The sequence below is a fragment of the Abrus precatorius genome, unplaced genomic scaffold (genome assembly GCF_003935025.1).
Source record: "Abrus precatorius isolate BTA unplaced genomic scaffold, Abrus_2018 Scaffold6, whole genome shotgun sequence".
Taxonomy (NCBI): domain Eukaryota; kingdom Viridiplantae; phylum Streptophyta; class Magnoliopsida; order Fabales; family Fabaceae; genus Abrus; species Abrus precatorius.
Genome location: NW_020874406.1, coordinates 20,267,951 through 20,292,117, shown reverse-complemented (window position 1 = coordinate 20,292,117; position 24,167 = coordinate 20,267,951). Strand labels below are relative to the sequence as shown.

The 24,167-nt window shown below is 32.4% G+C and overlaps 3 protein-coding genes across 5 annotated transcripts; 1 reads left to right on the top strand and 2 right to left on the bottom strand.

Annotated features, from left to right (window-relative positions):
• Window positions 1-216: 216 nt before the first annotated feature.
• On the bottom strand, window positions 217-3,648 carry LOC113868681 ((+)-neomenthol dehydrogenase-like). Its single transcript, XM_027504493.1, has 4 exons — window positions 3,491-3,648; window positions 1,982-2,240; window positions 1,474-1,668; window positions 217-1,006 (listed from the first exon to the last, which is right to left on the bottom strand). The coding sequence occupies exons 1-4, from the start codon at window positions 3,580-3,582 to the stop codon at window positions 611-613; spliced, it is 942 nt and encodes a 313-aa protein (XP_027360294.1). The 5' UTR covers window positions 3,583-3,648; the 3' UTR covers window positions 217-610.
• Window positions 3,649-6,054: 2,406 nt separating this feature from the next.
• LOC113868678 (protein ESMERALDA 1-like) lies at window positions 6,055-16,873 on the top strand. The gene is made up of 10 exons (XM_027504490.1): window positions 6,055-6,524; window positions 8,156-8,225; window positions 10,753-10,820; window positions 10,919-11,007; window positions 11,918-12,115; window positions 13,953-14,157; window positions 14,262-14,429; window positions 14,652-14,819; window positions 14,895-15,085; window positions 15,851-16,873. Exons 1-10 carry the CDS (start codon window positions 6,165-6,167, stop codon window positions 16,008-16,010), a joined length of 1,677 nt encoding a protein of 558 aa, XP_027360291.1. The 5' UTR covers window positions 6,055-6,164; the 3' UTR covers window positions 16,011-16,873.
• Window positions 16,874-17,840: 967 nt separating this feature from the next.
• LOC113869204 lies at window positions 17,841-22,725 on the bottom strand. 3 transcript variants are annotated; one of them, XM_027505418.1, is made up of 7 exons: window positions 22,698-22,725; window positions 21,506-21,774; window positions 21,316-21,377; window positions 21,127-21,205; window positions 20,907-21,045; window positions 19,616-19,729; window positions 17,841-18,285 (listed from the first exon to the last, which is right to left on the bottom strand). In XM_027505418.1, the coding sequence occupies exons 2-7, from the start codon at window positions 21,673-21,675 to the stop codon at window positions 18,094-18,096; spliced, it is 756 nt and encodes a 251-aa protein (XP_027361219.1). In that variant the 5' UTR covers window positions 21,676-21,774; window positions 22,698-22,725; the 3' UTR covers window positions 17,841-18,093. The 3 variants fall into 3 exon arrangements, with proteins under 3 accessions (XP_027361219.1, XP_027361218.1, XP_027361220.1); XM_027505417.1 differs by lacking the exon at window positions 22,698-22,725 and adding an exon at window positions 22,512-22,620 and having other exon boundaries at window positions 21,506-21,777; XM_027505419.1 differs by lacking the exon at window positions 22,698-22,725 and adding an exon at window positions 22,103-22,157.
• Window positions 22,726-24,167: the final 1,442 nt, after the last annotated feature.

Genomic DNA, 24,167 nt, shown 5'->3' with positions numbered 1-24,167 from the left:
TTTAATTTATAATTCTTATATGAATCTCATAAAAACACGTAACTTTTCTTACTTTTTACAATTTACAAATTTAAGTAAGTTTTCTCTACAATCATCTGTAACTCTAAAAGTAGCGTGTGTTCCGGGGGAAGATGGTGTTGTTCATTTCATGTTTGGACCCTATTCCCATCTCGTTGCCTTGTGAAGCAAAAATTATCGAAAAGAATTAGCTTATCACTCAAAATTACATGATATATAAGGAAATTCAACATGCTAGCAAACTACTGCACCAAACAAAATCTCATTTTTTTCTTTGAATTTTGCAAAAGTCAGTAATAATTAAAATTACTTTAAGGTGATATCTAAGTGATTGACAGTAAAAATTAAGACAAAACTAAGGTGTAGTACCCATAGGTGTTTTTGGTATTGTTTTCCAATTAAAATTGGAGTTTCACATCAGTAATTCATGTAATAAAGGTTAGCATAAAAAGTCATCACACATTATTGAACTAAAATTCCAATTTTAATTGGAAAACAACACCAAAAATACCTGTAGTATTATCGCACCTAAGTTTTATCCTAAAAATTATATCAAAATTAAACACTTTTTCTAATTCCAACAGTTACCAACCTAAAATTTAATTTCTCTTCTCTCAGCAAAAAACTTTCCTATGATTGTTTGATCAGTCAGAAGGGCAAGCCATACTCCAGTATCAGCCCCTTCCTCAACAGTATTATTCCCTGCATAACCTGTAAGAGCTGTTTTCACCCAACCTGGGCAATAACAGTTTATATAAATCTTCTGACCTTCTGGTCGCTCATAAAGCTCCCTTGCCATAAGCCTTGTATAAGCATTAACTGCAAGTTTGGACACTGAGTAGTCTGTGTATACTTGAGGCCATCCACCAGATGTCCAAGTTCCATCCTCAACTTGTTGTAGAAAACTAGACAGTGTCCGATCAATAAGTTCCAGTGAAAGGGATTCAACATCACCCAGTTGTTCCCTCAAGGCTACATTGCTGATTCTCTGTCACTCAAACAAAACATTATCAATTTTATGTCCAGCATAAGTCATATTGTGCACAATAGGTACAATACAATCTCAAAGCTAACAATAAAAACATTTTACCACAAACTGTATGTTTTACTAAATTGTTCACAAATACATCACTACACAATGCTAGAAGGAATTGCAGCACTTCAAAAGATTTTTCATTTTATTCAAATAAGAATACTGATATGAACATATGAGTTATGCTCCAAATTCACACCACAGCTTCTGTAGCCAACAACTTCATATTAAGCAATTCATATTTCAGAACATGAATATTTGTGTGGAAACATGTTTAGTTTTAACTCCAATAAGGAAATGGTGAGATACATTTTTTATTTTGACAAAGGTAGGAGAAAATGAAAGAACCATGAGAATGTTTGGAAAGAACCAAAGATCAATTTTTTTAAACATTGTTAACACAGTGAAGAGATTTTACTTACATTCCGTCTTCCATTTAGTCGACCTAGACGTGAGCTTACATTTACAATGCGAGCACCAATGAGGGATGGCTTCATCAATGGAATAATAGCTTCAATCATACTCTTGGTGCCATAATAATTTGTTTTAATAACCTTATAAGCATTTTCAACTGAATTCTCAGATCCAAGATTAAAATTAACACCAGCATTGTTTACCTGCATGGAAATGATATTGCTCAGAACTCAGAAGCATAAAATAAGAAATGTGATAAACCACATCATCCACAACAGTAAAATCTAATCATCTTATTGCATTTATATCCATACTTAGCATATTTAGATTCATCATGAATAAAATCTAAAACAAATTTATTTTGTGAACACAATCATAAATATAATAGAAGATGGCAAAAGATAAGCCAGAACAGAAGTAATCAAAATGGATACAACTACTAGATAGATCCCAACAGCACGTGCTTGTGTAGTTAAAATCAGACTATGTGAAAGAAAGCACATTATAGAAACTGACCAGAATATCCAAACCACCATAATTTTTCTGCAACCACTCAACAAACTGGTTGATGGATGAATGGTCTACTATGTCAAGTTGATGATAAATCACGTTGAGACCACTTTCTTGAAAAATCTTAAGTGATTCAACACCAGCACTAGAATCTCTTGATGTTAGTATAACAGTCAATCCATGAGCAGCAAGTTGTCTACAAATCTCAAACCCAATTCCTCTGTTTCCACCAGTAACCACGGCAACTGTTTCCTTGGACCACCACCTCCAAATACACAAATCAAATCAACAACAATTAGAACAAGCAACAGAGATTAGAAGAATGTTCTGCAATTCCAGAAACTATGGATGTTTAAATTAAAGGCTGAAACAGCAATCATTGTCAAACAAAACACATGCTGAGTGTTACATGCTTGCCAAGTGGCAACTGGGAACACTCTCAAGATTGGTTCAATCATCACACATAACATCCAGACATTCACTTGTGGTTAAACAATAGTTTTTCCCTCATTGACCAGAAGATGCATATGAAATCAAAGGTCTGAACGAAGGGGTCTGTGCAAAGATCATCTTGACATTTTAGCATACACTACCAAACATTGAAACAAAATAAAAACAAGCTAAACCAACTCCACAACAGAAAAAATAGCAAAGAACACTGTCACCAACAATAATTTTGTATTTACAACTAGTCATTGAGAAATGCTAACAATACACTAGTTTCTAACAAACTCTTTATTATTGGGGCAAAATACGAGGGTTCCACTAAATGATATCTCACCCCTTATCCAGTTGATCCGACTCCTTATTCCGAAAAACTTTTTCATTGTCCAGGACCATGTAGTTCCGACCAATGATATTGTATTTGTGCCATATGTATAAATTTTACAATTTACAAGAAAAATTTTATACTAGGGCGCGATGTGAGTAGCTGGAACACATGGTCCCAAACCACACAAAATTTACTCCCTCATTCCACATGTTATAGTACTCAATAATAAAGAATGTGTTAGAAAGCGTGTTTATATCTATTTCTCTTATTCATACCTATACGGATGGTTCCACCAAAGATTAAAGCATCGTTTAAGATTTTAAGGAATGTCTATTGTCATTTTCATGTGTCCATTTATAGTCTTATTAAATTTTTTTCAACAAGAATTATTTAAACAAGAGTGCCAATAGGCACTTCGAAGTAGCAATATCACACACTCAAGATTTTACCCAACAAACTTCGAATGAGCCATAAGAGTTATGTAAATTTATTTTTCAATATATAGTTGTAACTATAGGATATATTTTAAATCAACGAAAACGAAAAAGAAAATTCACATTAAAGGAAAACAAAAGATTAGAGATGGAAATGAAAAAGGAACTTATTGCAGAAATTAAGTAGCGGAAGTCAGTGCGAGTTGTTATGAAATTTGTAGGTTTCAACTTTCAAAATCTAAAAGAATAATAACTCTAAACCTGAGAAGGGAAATTGCAAAAAAATAAAATAAAAAATAAAAAATGAACCTCTGGTGATCAGAATAGGGAATGGTCATCTGAAGCCGTATCTCTTGCAATCGCTTTTCTCTTCGTTCCTTAGATTTCTCTCTGTTCCCCATCTCTCTCTCTCTCTCTCTCTCTCTCTCTCTCTGCGGTTTTGGCAACTATGCAGCAACTGTGTCCCATTCCAGCTTCTTCAAGGGTTGGAGCATAAAGAGAATAACGGTAATTAAGTTTTTATTTTTAGTTGAATTGATTGAATTTTAAACAATTGATGTTAAAAATTTAGCCTATGTTTGAAATTAATAGTTTCAAAACGATTCTGGAAGAATTAATTTGAGATTTCTTTGTCTACCTTTTCCAAAAATTACTATGTGGTGTCACTTGTTTGGAGTCGGTAATTATTTTTAACATCAGGAAAAATTAAAATAATCTTTTTGATATTTTTATTTTTTTAAGATTAGATATTTATTATAATATTTTTAAAAGTTTAAATAAGGTTTTGACTCCTAAAAAAGAACTTGCGATTTTTTTTATTTAGTTTGTTTTAAAAAAATAATTTATTCACTTAAATATTGTTTTTATATTTTGTTTCTTTGTTAATTAATTTTATTATTTAATTACATAAAATTGGAGTTAATTTATATAATTTAATTAGTATATAATATGAATTAAATGTGAAATTAATATTTAAAAATACAAAGGAAATGAAAATGTAAATTTCACATTATTCATTCGGAATAATTTAATACTATATTATTAGTTAAGTGATTTGCAATCAACCTCCTAAAAAAGTAAATATATAACTTAAAAAATTACATAAAATTATTAGGTTAAAAAAATGTGTTCATCTTATATATTAATCTAAAATTATACCTTAACAATGTTTTATTATAGTTCTACATTTTTTTCAAATGTTATTTTTTTATTTTATATTTTTTTAATATAAATTTCTTGTCTTTTATTATCTTATAAATTTATTATATATTATTGACTTTTTTATTATTAGGTTTTTTTTATAAAAAAAAAATTTCACAAATTTTTTATAAACAAAAACTTTGACATAATTATGTTATCAATAAATCTTTTTATTTTATAAATATAATTGATATTACTCTTTGCATGTAATATTTTTTAATTATATATTTTATTCATACACCTTATTTTTATAATTATTTTATTACTTTTTATCTATATAATTTTTTTTTAAATTATAAAATTCTTCACAATTTATATAGATATTTAAGAATATAAATTTTGTCTTAAATTATAAACACAAGTCTCTTCTTTATCAAGTAAGAAAAGACTACTTCTTTTATGTTAGTTTGATAATTTATATTATTTGGTATGTTTAATTATCTCTTTCTTTATATATATATATATATATATATACAGGGTAAGACTTTTTTACAATATTTACATTAGTATAAGTTTAAAAACTTTTACACTAAATTTAAATTTTTTATTTAACTTATATTTAACGAATTATAATTTATTAATTTACTGACTATTAAATATAAATTAAATGAAAGATTTTAATTGAGTATTAAAAATTTTTAAACTTACTTTTTTCACATATATATATTTATTACCTTCAAGTCTTTTTCACTTACAATAGTTTTGTTCTCTTTGCCTTCTCCTTTCGTTTTTTCATTGGCTTTTTTTCCTTTAGTTTTTCTTTTTTGACTTTTCTTTTCTCCCAAGTTTTGCCTTGCACTTTTTTCATTTGACTTTTTCCTTTCTTGTTTGCTGTGTTAAATACATCCCAAGCCAACACATAGAATAGGTACATCATATAAATATTTCTCCTATTGAAATTTCACGTAAAAAGGTTAAATTCAGTCACTTAAATACATAATTTAAAGCTTATTCTGCACAAGAAAATACTCATTACCATGTCGAAGCTTACAAACATCTATGATCCAACACCAGTCACATAAAAAAATTACAATCTTAATTCAATGTCATATCGATCAAACCCCTTAAAAAAAAAGAAATATACTCATCTTGTATAATAAAAAGTAAAAGCTAAATTACAGTATTTTAAAAAAAGGGAAACAAACAAATAAAAATAAAGATATTTGCAAGCAAAGTAAACATAGATTAAAATATTTTTTTAAGTATAAAATGAAGGAAAATAACATTTACAAGCAAAGTATAAAAGTATTATTTTGAAGCTATAAATCCACTTCCATCAAGTTACCATTAACGTCCTTTTTATCTTGATTCTGAGTTAAACCCCACTCAAAGTCTTCGCCTACATTGTTTCCATCAACCAAAACCTTTCTTTCCACGTGCACCCTCTCTTTCTACCTTGTGCAACTTAACTACCATCTCTGTGTCTCGAACATTTTAGTTTTATTTATTTATTTTTAATAACAAATACTAGTATATATATTTACTCGTTTTAAAAGCGTTTTTAATGTTTTTATTTTTTGACTAATATTCTAAAAGCATTATTTAATAAAACCATATATTTTTATAAAAAATTATAAATTTAAATATTATAATTTTTTATTAGTATTTATTTATTTTATTATGTATGCACGCACGTTAAAAAAAAAGGTTATTAAAATTGGAATGATAGCTGGTTCCAAAAGGAGAAACGGTGCCATTGTTAGGGGGGTCTGTCATAGAGAGCGAGAGAGAGGCGCACCGTAATTATGATGTGACGCACTCCCGTAAGCACGTTGCTCCCCAAATGCACCCTTACAACCGGCTACCGAGCAGTGGCCACTCCACCCCGTCACCGCCGCAGTCACCACTCCGTTCCCCTCGCCTCCGCCACTCCCGCTCCAAGCCCAACCGCTTCAACCCGACCCGAACCGGTCCACAACGGCTCGCGTGGGTCTTTCTCTCTATCCTCCTTCGGCGCCAAGGCGTGTTCCTCTTCGCACCTCTCATCTATATATCGGGGATGCTTCTCTACATGGCCACCGTCTCCTTCGACGTCATTCCCATCATCAACCACCGTCCCGCCCCTGGCTCCCTCTACCGCAGCCCTGAACTCTACGCCAAGCTCCGAACCTCCATGGACGCCGACGATTCTTCCGACGATGCGGTGAAAATTTTTAATCATTTTTAAAAAAAAATTCGGTTGCTGTTTTTGGATTAGAGTATTTGTGATTCGATTGGAAGATCGGATAATGTAGTGTTTGTTTGTCTTGTGTTTTTTTGTTTGGAATTGTAACGTGCAAAGCAAAGTGCTATTTATGTGTTTTAGATGTTATTTGTCACGAGAGATGCAACAAACGCTTTGTTATTTGCTGAAATTTATTGAAATTCACAAAAATTATGCAGTCGTGCTTCTAACTTAGTGATTCTTACTCATACTTTCATGGTTTCCAATAAATTTCAGCCACTGATAGATGGTGTGTTAGAAAGATTACGTTAGGGAGTGTCTTCTTAACACTCTTCATCTGTCATTATTTGGTTTTTTCTGTTGAGTGCGGCTCTTTAAGCGTTGTAGTGAACTTTTTCTAGTCATGTAGTTTAGTTTAAGCCTTAAGGATCTGTTGGTTATAGCATTCCATCAATGTGGCACGGTTCCCAAGATAAAGTCGAGGATTAGGATTTATTGTTGCACAGGGTTGAATGGCTCTGATGATTTTAACATTCTCACTGTAATGCAAACATGCTCTATATTGTTATAATCCTGTGATGCTGTAAACTGTGTAGTGAAAGCTTTCAAGTAAAGGAAATTGATTCAAATGGCCGGTCCTTGCCTTAGCTACAAGAATCTGGAAGAAAAGGATAATGGATAACATATCGGGTTGTAGTGCTTGGTATACTATTGCCAAGTTGTAGGGGCTAGTTATTTGTTATAAAGTTGAATGTGTATTAGTTGGCTTGTTATTTAGTTGTGTAAGTAGTAAAATGTTTGGCTACAATCTTCATTGATGTAGAGGTGTCTTTTTTACTTTCTTGAGTGTGAGGGAGGTTTTAAGATGAGGTGTTTGGGTTGGAAGGAGCGATGTAGTGTTAGGCATTGAGAGTTACTGAACAGGTGGACATGAAACCTAACCTAAGGTGCTTATTAAGTAAGTTGAGTGCCAATTGGATACAACTCATACAAGCCATTGGCAGAAGCATCAAATTTTTGGTTCCGTTTACTTATGTATGAATCTATGATTAACTTTTAAATATTTTGTCCCCTTTTTAAAACTATCCTGTTTCTTGAGATGATTATAAAAGTTCAGAGTAAAGAAAATGAAAATTTTCATTTATGTTTTGAGTCTATATATATATCATGACGTCTCAATGTATGTCTTCACTTATTTAGGAAATGTTTCATGCCTGATGATAAACATTATTATATTGTTTGTTGAAGTAAAATTCTAAGTTGTTCTTGACTATTGGAACCCAAAATTATGGGCTGTATTCCCCCTCCACCCCTACCGTCAAAATCATCTTTAAGGGTTCTTGACTATTGGAACCCAAAACTCTCAATGACTTTTGAATCTTTCATACTGTGAATCTTGATGTTGACCATCACTAGCTATGTATGACTTCTTTGTTCTGACTTCTGACGATGCATTTTTTTTAATGATTATACTTCTTCCTTTATATTTGAATTTTGAGTCATGTTAATTTTTTCCTCAGCACCTTACAGATCTTCATACTTGTTACTTCTAATCTGTTAAATGGAAAGTTGGATAATTTTAGTGACAAAAGCAGTTAACTTCCTTTCAGATATCAATGATATGGAAGATTCCGTATAAAGGTGGTGATTGGAAGCCATGCATAGATAGACCTTCAGAAGGTATAATACGATAAATGATTAGTGTTGGTGCATAGGTACCATTCTTTTGTTTATTATTTGTCAATACACGACATATTGACAAAGGGGGTGTTTGGAAGAGCTTATAGGGAGCTTCTTTTGGCTTATGAAAATAGTTTCTGACTCCCATAAGCTCTTTTCAACTTATTTCAATAAGCTTCTTTGCATATTTTATTAGATTAAACTCTTTTCATCTTATTCTATTATGTTATATGGTCAAATTAATGGTTTTAAGCTCTAATGTAATAAGATTTTATTAAATAAGCACTTAATTAAGCTATTCATCCAAACTCATAGGCACATTTTGTTGGTGTTAATGTTACTATTAAAATTTTTAAAATATTCATTCAGCTTTTGCATGTCATATGCAGTTTAAAGTATTGTCTTATACTCTTATTCTTTGTTGTCTTTCACAAGATTCACAAACCTTTGTGGATGGCGTTGAGTACAATCTAACTAATACTCACATCAACTGGTACTCGAGTTATGACTTAGGTTGAAAAACTAAAACTGAACAAATAGAAAGTTAATGCTCTTATTTTGCCTATTATCCTAGTTGTTTAGTTTTTCCTGTGGGGACACTATAAGTTAGGGACAATGGATATCATAGAATGTAGCATGTTAGATAGCAACATTTTTGCAATAGGTGTTTGTGCGTATATAAATTTGTGTGTATGTTATTTTATGGTTTGTTTACAAGTCAATCACAAGTTCTTATTAATCAATCTGGTAAAAGATTAGCAGCATATTGTGAAACATTCTGATGGAGTTATCTTATGGAGACTTATTTGTATGATATACTAATCCTTTATTACTATGTTTTATTTTACAGAGTTTATCATATAGTTAATGATTGAATGTGATCTTTTCATAAAATTGTTAATTTTCAATTTTCATGATTTCCTGCAGATCATATTAAATATCTATAGGGCTTTGTTTATGGACTACATGAAATTGTGTGAACTTGAATGTATATTGTGGTTCATAGGATGTGGTGGTTATTGTATTTTTCAATGATCTTTTAGCTTTTAAAATTTCTTAAAGGTGATTGTGCCGAACTTAGAGCATCACTTTGTCTAGCAGTATTTGAAATAGCTTCTTCCTTTGAATTCTGTCCTGTCCTTTACTTCTGTTTCATGGGGTCAATTTCAAATTCCTTGATGAAATTCCTCATTTCCCAAACCTACCTTGCTCAAGAAACGTAATAAATATACCCAGACTGCTGAAGAGAAAAAGAAGCACCACTAAGTGGTAGGATAAACATGCATGGGTCCACTACAAAGTTGATGGTTTTTTTTTTTTTTTAAAGATGAATTTCAATAAGACAAAAGGAATAAAAATACAAAGGAAAGGAGGACTAGAACTTATCCTTATACCCCTAATGGATTGAAGACCATATCAACAGGTCTTCTGTGTTGCAAATATTGCATATCCGGTCTAAACAAAATCTTTGAAACAATACCTTTATTTCCATGTCTCCTGGCCACTTTATTGCTTACTTTAATTTCATGTTTCTTAAGTAAAAGAGAAGTGAAAGCTAACTGCATGGAACAAAAGGCAACAATGTAGCAGCAACTCTATCCAATCTCACCACTATTTGTTTGGGATGCCCTTCCAAAAACCTACATGCGTGACACCAATATGGAAGCCAAATACATAATATTATCCCAAAAGAACTGCTGAAATATCCTTAAAACTGTGAGTTACACTTCAACCAAATGCACCAGAATGTAACAAATATTGCACATTGCCTCTATAATTTGGCATCTATACTTTTACCAAAACCATTAGAACTAGTCACCAAAAAAAATGGTCAAAAGACCTAGGGCACACTGAGTCACCACTCACCAACAACCAACATCTAAATAACATTCAATAAAGACGTAGCAGCAAAGCAATCAAGAATAGATGAGGGACTGATTCCAAACTTGCGCCACATGTTACAAATATCTGGTGAAATTGCCTTATATGGCCTTCAAATCTGTAGCATGTTATTGGTATTAATTCTATTAAATACAGCTGTCCATAGAAAAGACTTAACCTTACAGGTGACTTTGGATTTCCAAAGGGACTTATCAAGGTAAAATGCTTCTCTATTCAATGAAATGAATGAATCAAATTTGAAAATAAAATTTGGACAAATCAACCTGGTTGTATCAAAGTGACCAAATTCTCTAATTTGGACTAGGGGACAAATTAACAAAGTCAAGGAGACCCAAATGGACCTTTAATTTGGAGGTTTCCTTATCATATAAGTTAAGATAAAGGTGGATATTTGCGAGTAACAATGGAACTAAAATTGTGGATTGGCAATTTATGCAAGAAAGATAGCCAATATTGCTGTGGGAACTCTTGTGTGAAAACACTAGGTGGTTAACTTATGATGTGTGCTGTTCGTGTTGCTACCTTCATATTTAAATCTATCTTCTTGCAGTCCTTTTATGTCAGGCAAATTATGTTTGCATCTTCTATATTAAATATTAATGTAAATCTTTTATGTTTTTAATAGGCCTTCCTGAATCAAATGGATACATTTATGTAGAGGCTAATGGTGGCTTAAATCAGCAAAGGGCATCGGTTAGAATTTTCTGTACATTCCTGTTCTTTTAAGTGTTCCTAAATTAGCTTTACACTTGACTTATTTATATAATGAATGTTAATGTTGTCCCTCGTAGGTGTGCAATGCTGTTGCTGTGGCTGGCTATTTGAATGCTACACTTGTGATTCCGAATTTCCACTATCATAGTATATGGAAAGATCCTAGGTTTGTTTGTTTCCTTTCCCATCTTTTAATTTTAGTTTTCAGCACTAGGGAAGTCTAGTTTTTACGTTGGCATAGTATTAGCTAGGTGCTATGGAGCCAGACAGTGTGGCATGTGGAGTCTTCTGGCCGCTAGGGCAGCTTAGTTGTGAATACCAGTTGCAGGTTATTTTGCAGTAACCACAGCTGCTGCTGCTGCTGCTAATAGAGGAGCCATCTGAAACATTTTCCGGCCAGCCTAACCCTTTTCTGGCTGCATCCTGCCTTTTTCTGGCAGTCTAACCTTCTTATGACATGTATTGAAAACGTGGACCTTTAGTACAGAACTGTAATTTTGACAAGTGTAATATGATCCTTTTTATCTTGATATCTCTCAAATAACTGAAAAGACATCACTGTCCTTCCTTTATTGGAAATTGACTTTATCATCTTTAATTTTTAAATATTTTCTTTTCTCTTTGGTTACAATTTACTTGCCAGACTATCGGCTTTTTTCTTCCCCCCACCTGAACTTGCTGTTCTATTATTCTTTGTTGCTTATTAGACTACAATATTTGCTACTTGCCCTATTTTAACAAGTTTTCATGCCCAGCTCTTTTTACTCTCTTTTTGCCTTGCCCATTTCCCTGCTTCTCTTTCCGGTGTTTGTTTGATAATGATATGACTTTTGAGTATTAATGATGAACAAGTCTTTTTTTTTTTATTGATATGAATTTTGAATTTACTAGAAATTGTTTCTGGGGTTTGTGGTTGGCCACCCTGCACCACTGTCTTGAGGTCAATATTATGTATGTTTCATATAAAATTACACTGTTGTGTTGAACGATGAGTTTGTTGGCAGTTATACCAATTTCGATTATGGTGTTTCATTTTAAATGGACTAAAATTGTTTCATAATGTTTCAATTTTCCAGCAAATTCAGTGACATTTATGATGAAGAATATTTTGTCAATACCTTGAAAAATGATGTACGGGTGGTTGAAAAAATTCCTGAGTACCTGATGGAAAGATTTGGCAGCAACATGACAAATGTTTACAATTTCAGGATAAAGGCTTGGTCATCCATTCAGTATTACAAGGATGTGGTACTCCCAAAGTTACTTGAAGAAAAGTGAGTATGTGATGGTCATCATATGAATTTATCGCTCTAACAGTTAAACAGTATACTGGGTATTTTATCACAGTATTCAGAAGAAGAATAAGAATAACATAGATCAGAATGATGAGTCATTAACGTAATAGTTCTGAATTTTAGGGAAGTTGGTGACAATAAGAATAACATAGATCATGGTGAATTACACCACTTTGATACATTGTTGAAAATACAGTGTTTTAGGTAGAGGTAGGAAAATGAGATAGAAGAGATTGAACATAAAGCACCAACTCTTACTTATATTAATATACTAGATCATAATCCTAACTATATAAGGTAACAAATCATGAAATATAAGGAAATATTGGAACTAATTGGCCGAGATAATATAAGGTACTTACAATATAGTCAATATTTTATTGGATATTTTTCATAGATTCTAACAACTCAACAATTTCTAAGTTTTTTCAAGGAAATATTTTCACTATAGTTTAATTTGAAATAAGTTCAGCCCAATGTCACAGTTAAGAAAACTGGAGTTGAACCAATCAGTTCATTGATTGTTTTCATCAGCCTTTATAATTAGTAGTTTGAAAACTAGCCATTAAACTATCAAGCCAGCAGGTTCAAACCTTCTCAACTGCACAAATTTATCCTGATATAATTGATGAGTGATTATTTCACCAAAAATATGTAATCTCCTTTGCTGGATATAAAATTTTGGCCTTCATTGTATTTTGTCAGCACCTTTTATCCTTGCTCCACTAGCACACCTTGATAGTTATGCAAAATCTTCATATTACTTCATTACATGCTAAAATATTCTTAATTTATGTTTATTTATATTTATTATCAACTCTTATTGTTGCTTTTTATCTTGCAAGACATATCTTGTGGACCTTGTCTATTAATTCAGAATATCACCTAACTTTATTGTTTACGATGTTATGTTAGTTTGTTACTTAATATATTATATAATATTGAAACTTATTTATCTAATTATCACTGATTTGACTATGGTTTAACTATGGTCAGACTAGCGAATCATGAGCCAGTATTTTTATTATTTCAATGACCAATCTAGTTTTTAAAACATTGCCAAATATTGCCACCCAACTTGTGCATACAAGTATTTTAATATATGCAGAGATTCTACTAATTATGAAATATGAATTAGTCCGTTGAGATCCTACATTGACTACAAATATGACTAAAGTAGAGCTTATAAAGGTTAAAATAATCTTTAGCTTACAAGCTAGCTTTTAACCTAAATTTGAGATGGTATCTGAACTTATTGTAGATTTGACATTGAGTCCCTCTCAATTGTAAAAAAAAAAAAAAAACTAACTTGGCCCTGTAAATTTTTTTAGTGCAATTAACTTAACTCTGGATTTTTTAGTGCAACCTAGCCTGGCCTCACGAGTCACGACTTTCTTCGTGAAGTCTATTTGGTCCATGGCTTTCCCAGGGCTATATATATATATATATATATATATATATATATATAAATGATCTTACAATCACTATGCTCTAGCCAATCTTGAGCATAAGGGAAATGCGTTCAGATGTCACATTGACTATAAATATTGTCAAAGTAGAGCTTATAAAGGCAAAGACAGTCATCACCTTACGAACTAATTTTTGGAGTTGAATTAGGTTCAAATTCAAATTTAAGCTAGTTATTCTCCTATTCATGTAATGTCAATGCATTTGCAATTTAGATGTGTATTATTTTTAGATTAAGTTTTTATGCTATGATGCTTGGCGTGATATCTTCTCATTGTTATGATTTGGTGAGTGGAAATCTATTATGTTTGCTGTATTAATTTACAAATTTGGGCATTTGATCATGCAGGGTTATAAGAATTTCACCATTTGCAAATAGATTGTCATTTGATGCTCCTCCAGTTGTGCAAGGCCTTAGATGCTTAGCAAATTATGAAGCTTTACGATTTTCAAGTCCTTTATTGACCATGGGTGAAGCTTTGGTCTCAAGAATGAAGAAACATAGCTTAATGAATGGTGGCAAATATGTCTCCATACATCTTCGTTTTGAAGAGGTTGGTTTTGACTTTTAGTTAGACCGTGTCTGTTTTTAATGACTTCAAATTATGAATGGTAACGTTACATAATGATAATTGTTGCAATTTTTTCCCTTTTGCAGGATATGGTTGCTTTCTCTTGTTGCGTTTTTTATGGTGGAAAACAGGAGAGAGACGACATGGTTGCTGCAAGAGAAAGAGGTTGGAAAGGGAAGTTTACAAAACCTGGACGAGTTATACGTCCTGGAGCAATCAGGATCAATGGAAAGTGTCCCCTCACTCCATTAGAGGTATTATCTCCTTAAATGTCCAGTTATCTTGGTCTCTAAGAGGAAGATGATTTGAGGAAATAATTTTTTTTCTCTAGTCTTGCCAGGAGCATCAAAAGCTTCCTGGATGGTGCTCTTTTGCTTCACTACTTTTAAGTCAGCTACTGTTTTTATACAGAGTTTCATAATTTTTTTCCCATGATTAGTTTAAATTATGGTCAATGCCTTCCTACACATCTTCAGGTTGGCCTTATGCTGAGGGGAATGGGTTTCACAAAGAACACATCTATCTATTTGGCATCAGGAAAAATATATAATGCTGAGAAAACAATGGCCCCGCTACAGGAAATGTTTCCTAATTTGCATACTAAGGAAACTCTAGCATCTGAAGAGGAACTTGCTCCATTTAAGGTTTAGATTCATACTCTACCCTACTCATACACCCCAGGATTTAAGTGCTCTGTTTTGACTTGAGTTACTTTCTAGAATTATTCTTCCAGGATGGCTGCTATAGACTACACTGTTTGTCTTCATAGCGAGGTGTTTGTCACCACTCAGGGTGGTAACTTCCCCCATTTTCTACTGGGCCACAGAAGATACTTGTATGGTGGACACTCTAAGACAATTAAGCCTGATAAACGGAAGTTGGCATTACTCTTCGATAGTATCAATATTGAGTATGTATTGTTACTTCATTATATATTTCTTTCTATTCAATTTTGCTATGACAACTGAGATATGATCACAATAGAAGGCAATTAGGCAAATCCCTAGGCGGGGATTTTTTTCTGATCTAAATTGATAGGGAAATACTTATAGTTGAGGATTCATGACAAGTGATACATTTTGGAACTGGTTTCTTAACAATCATATGTTAGAAGAAGATTTGGTTGTAATTGTTGTTATTATTATTACTATAAACACTGGTTGGGTGAGGTGGAAATCGCATGCTAATATTAATCGGGCTTGTAAGGAATTATGCCAGCCTTAGTCACTAACAAATATCCTCTTAAAGAGGATTAATGCTATGTGTCAACTCTTCATTTTGTAACAATGCACAACTACACATCTGACTCCATTTGAGTTTAAAGAAGAGAGCTAAGTTAGCCCATTTAAATTGAGATACAGCCACTTGTAAACCTATGGGCCGTTGGATCAGGTGGTACACGCCTGATTCCCTTTTAAGTGAAGTGTTAACTCTTAGGTTTACGTATTGAATGTTCTCAACTTAAATAAGATTGTCTTCACTAGAAAATACTTATAGTTTAAACAAAAATAAAAATAAAAATAAAATTGGAATAGAGCCGCTTGTACTCAGTTGTGTGCAATACATTGCATTCCTCTGTATAGAAAATGTTCCTTGTTTTCATTATCACACAAATACAATTTTATCTTTTTAGTAGAAAGGTATCTGACTTCTCTGCTTTTTTATTACTTCACAGATGGAAAACTCTCAAGCGTCATTTACTGAACATGAGGTCAAATAGCGATTCCAAAGGAGTTGAGCTCAAAAGACCAAATGATTCAATATATAGTTTTCCATGCCCTGATTGTATGTGTCGTGCTAATAGAACTGTTGATTCAAGATCATCTGCCACTTGATATATTGACAGAATTTTATGGGTGTTACTTAATGTCTCCTATGATTTTATGAGTCTGTCTTGCTGCTGACTGCCTTTTGTTGGTATCACGATTATTTCATTTTTTCACCCTTTCCATCTGGTGAGAGGGCATAAAACTCAATTTTGGGAGCTTAACAGGATTTTGTTGATTATTTCTTGTGATTGGATTTCACGGGAGTGGCATCGTTTTTGCACATTATGCCAGTGAGAACAGAGCAAAATTGTTCAATTGCAAGATTCTCTCCCCAGACATTGACTGAGCATTGCTTAGTATATTAAATTAACAGCTGCTGTGTTTAACAAGCAATGGAAAAACGAACTTATTCCATCACAGCATGCCTGTACATTACCTGGAGAATGTTCTTCGCATCTTGAGGCTGTAGCAACAGATTGTTACGTGTACATTAACAAAATTCAGCTTGGGTAAAGCTTTGTATTTTCTTTGTTCCTGTTATAGATTCTATTTTCTGTTTGCCCTCACATTGAGGGCCCCGTTGTTAGTTGTATGTCTGTATCTGAGCACATTTGTTATTCTTTTACATTGGTACCCCATTGTTTTAGTAATGATACCAGTGAATGTAATTAATTTGCCAGTAATGACTTGCAATTGCAAAAGGCTCTCAATAGACATTGTGTTTGGATTTCCAGGTGGACTTGTGGCCGTAGGAAATGCATGCAGAATGTTCGTAACATGTAAAGAAATTTTCAAATATTTCATTTATTTGTTTATTTAGTTGTTATTATTATTCCGTAGTTAGGTCTTGTTTTGTGCCAATTTATGTTGTACGGATTGAGAAGAGGTGAAGCAGGCTTTAAAAATTTCTATATATGATTTAGTTTTTGATAAATATTTCTTTTAATCTTTTTTATAAGAAACAAATAACTAATATTTAGATCACTAACTAACTAGAAGCTCTTTTAAACAAGCCAAATGGCCAATAATCAAAAGAGATAAAAAAAATTATATAAGTCTTGATACTGTAAATGTTCATAAACTAAAGTCGAATTTTCGCCTTCATTTCATGCCTTCAAGTCAGTATCGCACCCTTCCCCTTTCATCTTCTCTCATGCATGTTGCACCATGTACGAATCTCCCTCTCCGTCAAAATTGTTTACCGTTCAAAAAGACTTCTTCTGCTATTGGGAATTAATCCAATGAGTGACTCAACATTTTTACCAATGGATCAGAATGTATCAATATATTTAAAAAAGGAATGCAAAAATTACATGTTTATTTATAATAATATAGTTCATATATTCCAATCTATTTTGAAAAATACAAAATATTTTCTTATTTTTGCTTATATAATAGTATTAAAAAAAGTTAACAAGTCCATATTATTTTGTAGCTTTAAACGTGATGAGAAGTGAAGAATTAATGCCTACAAAATGGAAATAGTATTGGAATAGCGTGAACGTCAAGCCTAGACATAACAATTATGTTTTAAATTCATTACATTTCTATTTGTAACATTTTTTTTCTATATTTTTGGATGATAAAATTTGAAATGTGTCAATGGTTTTTGAAAATAATATTTCAAAGATGGTTTTCGAAATTTAATTTCTAAGAGGTGTTCAAAGAAATTGTATATCCATCATTGTTTGAGTTTTCAACAATTATTTCAATAATTACATATTTAATTTAACCTATAAATAAATATGCAAGCAAGATATTAAGTTTTTGGAATTACCAATCCCATCTCCTACACATCATCGTATCATATATTTCCAATCTTCAGAAAATTATATTGCAGGTTAAATGAAAAGTCAAGGAGTTCATAGAAACAATGTCTCAACATCTTCAGGTAAGAAATATATTCTAGATCTTTTATAACTGCATGTTCATCAAACCAGAATAAAAGGTGCCAATTTTTAATTAATGATTATAGAATTACAACAGGAGGTAAATAATTGAGAACCTAATTTGCATTTGCATTAAACTCATCTAAGTACAGCAAATCCAAGTAAATGTACTACTTTATGGTAAAGTCGGCAAATTATGTTGATGCTATTCTTACTGGGTAGAATGCATGCTTCCCAGCTATCGAATAGAGTGTGCACTCCTACTCAAGAAGCTTATTGCAGGTTCCAACACCAACAGCAGCAGCAAGATGCCATGCGGCATGAAGGTAGGGCGTTTGGGGAAATAAATCATCGGCTATAAAAAGCACACCACCCAGTAATGAGGACATCTTATGCACTGTGTGAGCCATCCTCAAGTCTGGATCTTTCAATGCCCTTTTAGCAAATGCTACCTGAATAAACATTTTTTTCCTTAAAATGAGAAAAACTTAATTTCAAAATGTCTGCTTTTCATTGTAGCATCGTCAAATTGTTAAATCAAATCCATTTCATAGTTATATCTGGTATTGCACAAATAATTTTAAACTTGTATAAAATAAAATAAAAATATAAACTGAAAAAACACTTTAGGAAATAAATGTTTAAAATTATAACAGAGGTATGCATGATTAGGTCAAGTAGAATCTTACTCTTAACAGTATAGATTAAAAGGAATTATTTTAAAAATGAAAAAGATAAGAAAATTAATTGAAAAAGGTTGAATTTATTCTTTAAGAGAAGTTATGAATTTCATATGCCAATATTAAAAGAGTAGAATAAGATTAAATCACACTTGAGAGAATGCACTCTAAGACAACACATTTGGCGGATATTATGTTAGCAAAGAATAAATTTTGCCATTTTGTAGAGCGTGTGACCAAATATTTGATCGCTTTGATAATATCCCTTCGCAATATTTTCATCAATTCGACCAACTATAACTACACAATTGCTGTAATCTTGAACGCAGTAGCTTAAAAGTTCAATAATCATAAAGTTAGAATTTACAAATGAGATAAAGAAATACATTAAAAAGATCTTCCATCATGAAAAACTCCCCCACAGTTAGGAGTAATATGGTTGACTAACTAGGCTGTCTATGTAATCAAGTCATTCAAACATTCAAGCTTCTGTTAAACAACGGTTGAGCATAGTTTTCTTGTTTAATGAAGTCTCTGTCAATCCAGGAGGAAAAAAATTATAGGACAAATTTATTATTAATTATCCCCTAAAATAGAATGAGGGCAAGCCTTGGCAAAACACTAGGGTTGGTGCTGCCTTGTGACCTGGAGGTGAATTATGCAATTAGAGGAGGTAAGACTATATAACCTCTCCAGACCCCACTTGGTGGGAGTTTCATACATTGGGTTGCTCTTTAAGTCTTTACCCTTTAAAACTGAATCTTTCCTTATCCCCTCATTTTTTGGCATGACTAATCTTCTGATAATTCCACTAATACCAAATGATGTGGTGATAAATGATAATAAAAGTCAACCACAACAAAAGCCAGATAGTGAAACCAGTTGCAATTTGTTTCACACTTGAAACATCATATTCAATTAAATGAATCTGAATATTCAGATTTTAAGTTATGGTCTCAGAATCAATGAATCAACAGATTTAATTAAGGTCAGTGATGTTAGTTACTAACGTGGTCACCATACTTTTCTGGAGCAATGCAATTATCTATTACAGAAATGAACACTAAATTGTCACATATAATTAGTTAGAAAAGAAACTTACTTCCATCATCCCAGTGTGAATAACTGAAACCATCATTGGATTAACTGGAAGAACTACTGCAGATGCCGCCATCAGTAACTTTGGGTTCTCAGTTCTGAGGGCCCTAGACAGACACTGCAGAATGATTTTATATTCAAATACAATATCAAAGCAACTTCAAACTAGGAGATAAACAAAAATGCAAAAACTTAAGGTATAGGGAAAACATTTAAGATAGGGCCACGTACATGCACACACTAGACTTAGACAATGTTGATCTATCTCTCTTCCCCTGCCTTAGTTCTAGGAGGGGATGGAGTTGCAATTTATAATAGAAGTTAGAAGAAAGGAACTTATTCAAAGATTAACAAGGATCTTCTTCATAAAATTGTTCAAACCACATAAGGGTACTCTCTGTATAATAGTAATCACCAATCAGTCAACACTAAAAGCAATATATCAAAACAGATTATGACATTTGACACTCGGGTTCGTGTCTTTTTCAGCAGTAAAATATAACTGCTAAATTTTTAACGGTAAGCAAAAAAAAAGAAAACTCTGTTAAAATAAAAAAAGGTCTAGGTTAGATGAAATAATTTAGCATTCCCGTATGCAAAGTGATACACACACAAAAACATGTCTGCATATATAAGTAATATGCCTTCGTTATTTCTTTGTAATAAGTAAGCAGCAGACAAAAGAAAACTTTATATTTAAGGCAAACAGGAGTCAGGAAAACCGAGGCAGAATGAAAAAGACATTAGTTAAAAATTGAAACTTAGTGATTTGAGAATATAGCATGACAATAATCAAACCTCTCATGCAATGAATGATCCCAAATTCAAATAACCCCCTTTCTCCATGTTCAGAGACTTGGCACCATTATCAATATGAAAGAAATATAAAAATGTGATGTTTAGAAACAGCCAACTCTAAGTCTGCTGAATAACCCTTTATCTCTAACGAGAATATTAGATATAAGAATTCAATGCAAATGCTGACAGCACAATTATTGGAATCAAGATTCATTTAAAGTATTTGAAACATATACTTGAAAATTGTTCCCTGAAAAAAAAGTACAGGAAAAGGACATTTCTAACTTGAGTGGATGTGCTAGTGATCTCTGCATAACTGAAGATAAAACTTGAACTCTCATAGTTCTCCTAACAGGACCCTAAGACATTCACTGTAGTGCCTCAGTTTCAGCAACTTGGTCTAGACAAAATTAATAAATGCGATAGCAGATATAATCAGGTTTTTGCATGCAATTGAGTAGCCTTTAATTATGTTTATCAATGAATATGTTACTTACAACAGTCGCTGTGGCTATCATTGTGTAGTCTACCCATCTCAAAACTTTTCTCAATCTCCCTCTTGAAGAATGGTAAATGCTTGAGGCCACTCCAACTCCAATTAATGAATTAGCATACAACTTAGAATTGAGACTCTTCCTACATTACACAATTATTTATAAGACAACTAAAATTTTTTTCTGATCAAAGGAATTTATGATGGTTGGAGCAAAATATTACCTGGGGGCATGCATTCCAATAGCTATAAAAGGGATTGACGTAAGCACATTGGCAACTGTTTCAGCAACATGCATATCACCTGACAAGGGATGCAGTAATAAACACCTAACAATTACTTACTTACGACTATATTATTAGAAGGAAAATAATAACGTAATGTCAAATGGAAATAAACTTTCACAACTATACCATGACAACTGGTACTACCATGGATGGGTCTCAAGCATGCTGGTCTCTGTTGCCATAGTCGTCTAGAGAACAGGTATGTAGTTGGTTAGCATGCATGGCTTCGTAAATTTTCAATTCTTTGTACTACAATAAAAAAATACAATCATTTTAAAATTCTATGGCAATTCTGATGGGTATATATTTCACTCACTGCATTAACAACAGCTGATTGGCTTCTGTAGTTGATGTTCCACCAGTTGAACAATGAAAGTCCCCACTTTGATTAGTTTCTGTCAAAGCAAAGGGTGAATGAGGTGCAACATGGACCCCATGGACACCCTCAAGGGCTCTACTCCGATTCAACGCACTCTTTTGAGTCATGTCCTCTCCTCACCCAGACAAGATGCAGGCCAACTTGAGTACCAGCAAGAAGTTGCTGGCACCAGTTGGTTGGAGAGCGCTGAGTGCTAGCCAATAATGCTGTATTGAAAGAAAACAAACAATATTGGTATTACTTCATAAAATCTCGAACCTGTATCTGTGTATTTTATAATCCGACCACAAGCAAATTTTTAACATACTAGCACGAAGAACTGCTAATGACAATGATTATATAACAAATCATATATGAATTAACCCAATTGACCCTCAACTATTTGTCGTAATTAAATTTCATTTCATTGACTCCCTAACAATGAAGGGGTAAAAGATGATGTACATGCCGAATAACTCGCCATCACCAAAATTTGGTTGACTTCTAACTTAAAAAAATGTAATGACTTTTTCAAATACATACATGCATACATACAAACAGGTAAATACATATCTAGCCAATTGGTGACAAAATCCAGCGCAAATTTGCACGGGAATTTAAGCTCCCTCACTCATGCTTTGAGTTTGTATTCAAATTATCGACAGAAAAGGAACACACGAATATCAACATTTGCAATGTGCATCGACGCATAAAAGACAAAAAAATAAAATAAAATAAAATCTAATCCCTATTTTCGCATATACCATAACACTTAATCCTTCCTAATCGTAAAGAAACAAATCATGAATACGAAAACTGACCCCGAGAAATAATCTAAAACAATAATTGGATATTTATTTTTATGCATTTTCTAAAAGCTAAATTCGATATTCCGTCAATCTTATAGTAATCAGAAAAAGCACAAATGCATGGCTAGTCCGAATGCAGAGAGAGATGGAAAGAGAGAGAACCTGAGAGAAAGTGGTTAGAAGAAAATAGCAATGCAGAAAGGTGAATTTATATATAAAGGCGAAGAATGAGACGGTGGTGGTTGATTTCAGTTGAAGAGGTTTATTTTGGGTTTTCAGAAATAAGAAAGAACAAAAATAAGGGAATAGAATAAGAGACAGGAATGGAAGATGCTGTTTACTGAAGAATCTTCTTATGCATATTCCCCTTTAACTTGCCACACTTTCCATATGCATATCCAAAACCCAATTTTACCCAATCTTGATCACTTTTTCAGTTTTATTTTTGCACTATTTTTGGCCTCCTTCTTTCTCTATTTCCGGTGTTTCCTCGTTGTTCTTACTCTATTAAGTCAATTATTAGTTGTCCAATTATCATTTTGCAAATTCCTAATTATTTTCCAAAAAAAAAATTGATAATTACTAATCTATTCGTAAATTTTGAGAAGATATTATATATATATATATATATATATATATATTAAAATTAATAGTTGTAATTAAATTTTAAAAAATAATATTACTATCTATTAATATAAAATTAACAGTAATAATTATTTAACTTAAATATGTTATTGATCTCTATAAATGTAAGTCTTTTTGTAACAAGTCTCTATAAATATTTTTGTTAGGAAATAGTCCTTAAAAAATTGAATATTTAATATTTAATTCCTACTATTAATTCTCCCCATGTTAAGTGCTGAAGCTAGGTCAGCACTCCATGTGGCTATCTCGAGGCTTAATCATAGCCTATGTGGCATGTCACATTATTTATTATTTTATATTTAAAATTAATATTTACAAATAAGTCATTGGACATATTTTACATAACTACATAAAAGTTTTTCTAACTTTCTTTCTTTCCTCTCTGCAGTGTCTCCAATTCCCTCCCCCTCCCCCTCCCCCTCCCCTTTTTCCTCCCCCTCCCCCTCCTCCTCCCTGACAATCCCGTTCCAGCACCCCTTCTTTCCTCTCCCTTCCCTCTTTCTTTTATCATTTTCACCTTATCTCTCACTTATTCTACCAAAGCTTCCACGTTCTCTCCACTCGCTATGGTCTTATCATTCATCTCTCCCTCGGTTTCCTCTACTACATTGTCGTTTCAACCTCTAAAATAGCCAACTTGCTATGAGAATGATGGTGATGACAATCACAATCCATATTGCCGAATTAAACAATCTTGAATTGGATTTTACATGATAAAAATAAAATTATTAGGTTACAAATAGGAATTGAAACAAGAAGAAAATTAATAAATGTGGAAATATGATAGAGACGGAGAATGACATTACCATCGCAAGATTAATAAATCAAAGAACGATCGCCACAAGAATTTTGGCCTCTTAATAAGATCAAAGAAAACTTACTCACTCAAGCACCTAGAATTACACACTCTCACAAGAGTATTCAATCTCAAATTGTATTCAAGACTAATTAATAATATATATATAAGAACATATATATGTCTAACGCTCATAAACTAATGCAAACACAATCTTAAAGGGTTTCTTGTGGCAACAAGCCCAAATCCAAGTAAACTAAATAAAATAACAAAATTTTATCTTAACTAAAAACTCAAAATAAGTAATGACTAATATTAAAATAAACAAACTAAACATAATAATTAAATCCTAATGAAACTTACTGGAGTC